A 4,892-nucleotide genomic window follows, 5' to 3' on the forward strand; every position below is an offset into this window, starting at 1 on the left:
TTTTTAAAATTGGAGACGTCGACACTCAACAGTCAACATAAAAAAAAAGTTGTTTTTAATGTTTCGCTAAATTTACATGTTTTTTTAAGATAAGCCGATTGTGAACAATTTTAACAATTAACTACTTAACAATATTTCTTGGAATCTTTTATTGCTAATGTAAGTTTATTTTAATGTCTTTTACTGTAATTTGTACAATTTAAAAGCCGAAAATTCAACTATGGAATTATTTAGATCTTCAGTTGTTCCTTTACTAGTAAACTTAGTATAATTTTTATAACATATTTAATTTCAGGCATTTATTTTTTGTAATTTATCATGTCTATGAGAATGAGGATTATACAGCTAAAACGCAATAAATTTGCCAGAGTCGCTATTGGGTCTGTGATTATAATAATACTATTGTTTGCATTATTTAAACGTTCTACAAAAATACAATATCCTACACAGCCGTCATATGCAAAACAATTCAAACATTCACTTATAGTAAGGTGTTCTTTTAATGTAAATAGGTATCTTTATTATTAAATTGCTGTTGTTTTTTTATAATTTAGCCACCATTTTATCGTGATGGAGTACCTGGTAATTTTGAATCTTCAATTCCTAACCATGGATCAGGTCCAGGCGAGGGAGGTATACCGTACCGAGTACCCAGTAGTAGAGAAAATGAAGCATTGCTAGGAATATCTGAGTATGGGATGAATATGGCATGTTCTGATGATATTTCTCTCAATCGAACCATCCCAGATTTGCGCATGGAAGAGTAATTATAAATTGTGTGCTTTTAAAATAGTCAATTACGTGGAATCTGAAGATTTTGTTAATGCTTAATTTTTGATAATAAGAAAATGTATCCATTTATACTTAACTATGTTCATACAGATGGACAATGTGTAAATATTGAAAATACATATTTGTTAAAGTGATCATCTAGTATATACATGTTTTATAGTACAATATATTTTTAACTTAAATTTTTTATGAGAATTTGCCGAATCCTCTGGATTAGAAGCGTTGTTTACGTTTCCATGATATGAGTTATTAAAATAAACAATAAGTAGTCAGTTGCAACTTAAGTATCGTTTTCTTTAGCATAACATAATCCAGATACTCTAAATTAAGTAAGAATAGAATAATAACTAAGCTGTATATTCTTAGTTTGTATACCAATACACATACATGTTATGTTAATAAACAAATCAGTGAAATCAATAGTTTATAATCTAAATTCTAATTATCCTATTAAATATCTTTAGTATCTTATTCATTTTTGGGGGCAGGTAAATTCTCAACATTGACTTAACTGTGTAACATGCATACTAGATGAGCCCTTAAACTCAAAAAAAAATAAATAAATAAGAAAATCTAAATGTTTGGGATTATATTATATTCAAATATTATTGAATATATCTAAATTTATTTTTTGTCCTATACAGGTGTAGATTTTGGAATTATCCTGAGGAATTACCACGAACTAGTGTAATAATTGTGTTTCATAATGAAGGTTGGTCATCTTTGTTGAGAACTGTTCACAGTGTTCTAAATAGAACGCCTCCTCAATTTTTAGAAGAAATCCTTTTAGTTGACGATTTTAGTGATAAAGGTAATAGAAGCTACTGCTATAAATATTTATTTTACAAAAAAAATGTTTTTTTGTTTTTATATAAAATGTTAATGCACATGTGAATATTGACACTAGTAGTTAATAAATATTATTATAATCTTTAATTGAAGAGGACAAGTGGGTGAAGCAGTGTGTTAGGCACTCACTATCAGTGGTTCGACACCTGATCACTAGTCGAGAAATTGCCTGGTAAAAGGAGCCGCCATCCCCTCTCCGTTAACCGACTGCTACCCTGTCCCGCATAGGGAATTTGTCAAAAAACCATCTCATGATTTTTTCTTTCAGGGCCTGCATGCAGCTAAAATGATATTCTTTAAATTTTTTAATAGCTAATTAAAATCTTTACACTATAATATATAATAAATTTACATTTTTTTTTTCTAGAAAACTTAAAGAACAAATTAGAATATTATATTGAAAAATTTAATGGTAAAGTTAGACTGATTAGAAATTCTGAACGTGAAGGACTAATTAGGACACGATCAAAAGGCGCTTTAAATGCTCGAGGTGAAATAATTTTATTTTTGGATGCTCATTGCGAAGTTGGATACAATTGGCTTCCTCCTTTAGTTTCACCTATTGCTTTAGATAGGTATGTACATATAAAAAAGCCAAAACAGTTGGATGGAGTTTAAATTTTACAGTGATTATCATTTTAAAATTTAAAGAAAACTTCATTTTTGAGTTGTAATTTTTTTACTTTGGTGTAAATATAAATTATTTATTAATTCTTTAATTTTCTTAATTTCAGAAAAATTATGACAGTACCTGTAATTGATGGAATTGATCATAACACTTGGGAATACCGCCCCGTTTACGAAAAAGATCATTTCTTTCGTGGTATATTTGAATGGGGTATGCTGTATAAAGAAATTGAATTACCAGAACAAGAGGATCAAAAAAGGACTTATAAAAGTGAACCTTACAAGTAAATTAACACATTTTGCTGTTTAAAAAACAATGTTTTAATAATTATTAACTAATGTAGATATGTTTTAAACCATTTAGATCTCCAACTCATGCTGGCGGGTTATTTGCAATAAATCGAGATTATTTTCTTGAACTTGGAGCATATGATCCAGGCTTACTAGTTTGGGGAGGAGAAAATTTTGAGTTATCATTTAAGGTAAAATGTACTTCCGTTTGATTATTGTTATTCAATTTACTTGACTCCTAATTGTATAATACAAGCTTCTTAATATTTCATAAAGATAATGTATTTTTTTAAATTAAAATGTAATTCTGTCAATTTTTGTTTTTTGTAGATTTGGCAGTGTGGGGGAAGTATTGAATGGGTTCCTTGTTCACGGGTTGGACATGTTTATCGAGGTTTCATGCCATATAATTTTGGAAAACTTGGTAGTAAAGTCAAAGGACCTCTGATTACTTATGTAAGCACAGTAACTGAAAATAATAAATTTAATTAAATATCAATTTCTGCCAATAAAATTTTTAAAAAATCAGTAATTTAATTATGTCTCATGTTTATATGACATACCATTCAAACATTTTTTATTCTTTCAGAATTATAAACGAGTAATAGAAACATGGTTTGATTCAAAGCATAAAGAATTTTTCTATACTCGAGAACCACTAGCACGTTACCTAGATATGGGAGATATTAGTGCTCAATTAGAATTAAAAGATAGATTACAATGCAAAGATTTCTCTTGGTTCATGGAAAATGTTGCTTATGATGTTTATACTAAATTTCCAGAATTACCTCCCAATATACATTGGGGAGAAGTAAGCCATTAAGCTAAATATTAGTATAAATTATAATGTGTGTATATGCACAAAACATTTGTCTGTTTCTTTGTCTCAACCTACAAAAAAGTGTACTTATATTTTATATGTATTTATTTAGGTTCACAACGTTGGGAAAAAAAAATGTTTGGACACTAGAGGTAGACAACCTCCTTCATTAATTGGCTTAGAATTATGTCATGGACAAGGAAATAATCAAGTATTAAAAAAAATATATTTATATATATATATATTTTACTGAAATATTATACAATATTAGTTTTTCAATAATTAAATTATTTATATATGTCATCTTGTATGTATTTTATTATGTACAGGGTGGCCCACAATGATTTAACAAATGAAATAACTTTTATTCTAGTAAATATTTTTGAGATTTTATTTTTTTTTAATAATTTATACTATATATATATATATATATAGAGAGAGAGAGAGAGAGAGAGAGAGGTCCTTTGTTTATTTTGTGAAATTCTACTTTGATATAATTATTATAATTTAATGATGGTGCATGATAATGATTTAATCATTTTGTTAAGAATTATCCTAGTAGTACACTCAATTAAAACCTTTGCAAACTTGTATATTTTCCTACTATGAAGAAAAACTTGATGTGCAAACAGGGAGACTTAAAGAACTAAATAAAAATCTAAAAAAATAAAGGAAATATTTTTTTAACATTTGGAGCTGAATAAATCCAAAGCCATGTCTCATTTAAGGACCACCTAACTATACACATATATACTATATGTCTGGTACATGCTGAGACAGTAAAACAGTGTCCTGTCCTTGTTGAAAAATTACATTTTGTATTTTATATTTATTCTTGTTTTGTGTGTATTACTTAACTTGTTATAAAAATGTTTACTGGCAAATTAACTATACTGAAATTGAATTTCTAGCTTTTTAGATTAAATGCTAAAGGCCAACTTGGTGTTGGCGAACGTTGTGTTAATGCTGATCGACAAGGTGTCAAATTAATTGTGTGTTCTCTAGGAACTGTTGATGGACCTTGGCAATATGAATCTGTAAGTATTTCATTGTACAATTGACTTTACTTAGAAATAAAATAATAATATATCAACCAATAAATGTTATGTTAAAATAATTATTAATAATTATTCAAAAATATTTTTCAGTCTAACAAATTATTACATCATACACGAACAAAAAAATGTCTTTCCGTTCACCCGTCATCACCTCAAGTGATGTTAACTCCATGTGATACAAATAATGCCAATCAACAATGGGTATTCAAACCAATTATTCCTAATTGGTAATATGTATATAAGAGTGTCTGATCACTTCATTGCTCTCTATTATTGTAAGAAATTAAACAGTATTGATGCAAGTGAACAAATTTTTTAGTTTTATAAAAAAAAATTATATTTTTGTTATTTTATAAAGCAGAGTATATAAGTAATTAATAATTACCATTTTGTAAACATTTATTATCAAACATAACATATGTGTTCTAATAAATAAACGACAAAAATTAATGTTA

At 27.6% G+C, this 4,892-nt stretch overlaps 1 protein-coding gene across 1 annotated transcript; it reads left to right on the plus strand.

Annotated features, from left to right (window-relative positions):
- LOC126835251 (N-acetylgalactosaminyltransferase 7) lies at nucleotides 1-4,865 on the plus strand. The gene is made up of 12 exons (XM_050567714.1): nucleotides 1-159; nucleotides 296-486; nucleotides 555-763; nucleotides 1,437-1,603; nucleotides 2,009-2,216; nucleotides 2,376-2,552; nucleotides 2,633-2,750; nucleotides 2,890-3,015; nucleotides 3,149-3,370; nucleotides 3,492-3,590; nucleotides 4,291-4,416; nucleotides 4,528-4,865. The coding sequence occupies exons 2-12, from the start codon at nucleotides 319-321 to the stop codon at nucleotides 4,666-4,668; spliced, it is 1,761 nt and encodes a 586-aa protein (XP_050423671.1). The 5' UTR covers nucleotides 1-159; nucleotides 296-318; the 3' UTR covers nucleotides 4,669-4,865.
- The last annotated feature ends 27 nt before the right edge of the window (nucleotides 4,866-4,892 follow it).

Source organism: Adelges cooleyi, unplaced genomic scaffold (genome assembly GCF_023614345.1).
Source record: "Adelges cooleyi isolate 19-005CV unplaced genomic scaffold, UGA_ACOO_1.1 ACOO_flye_CR_arks_rails_tigmint_CR_PRNA_23, whole genome shotgun sequence".
NCBI classification, from domain to species: Eukaryota; Metazoa; Arthropoda; class Insecta; order Hemiptera; family Adelgidae; genus Adelges; species Adelges cooleyi.

What these genes read in the sequence shown, in the direction of transcription:
- LOC126835251 (XM_050567714.1), top strand. Translation starts at nt 319, where the DNA reads ATGTCTATGAGAATGAGGATTATACAGCTAAAACGCAATAAATTTGCC. An exon ending in CCAGATTTGCGCATGGAAGA is followed by an intron (nt 764 to 1,436) that starts GTAATTATAAAT and finishes TGTCCTATACAG; the next exon opens with GTGTAGATTTTGGAATTATC. An exon ending in TCACCTATTGCTTTAGATAG is followed by an intron (nt 2,217 to 2,375) that starts GTATGTACATAT and finishes TCTTAATTTCAG; the next exon opens with AAAAATTATGACAGTACCTG.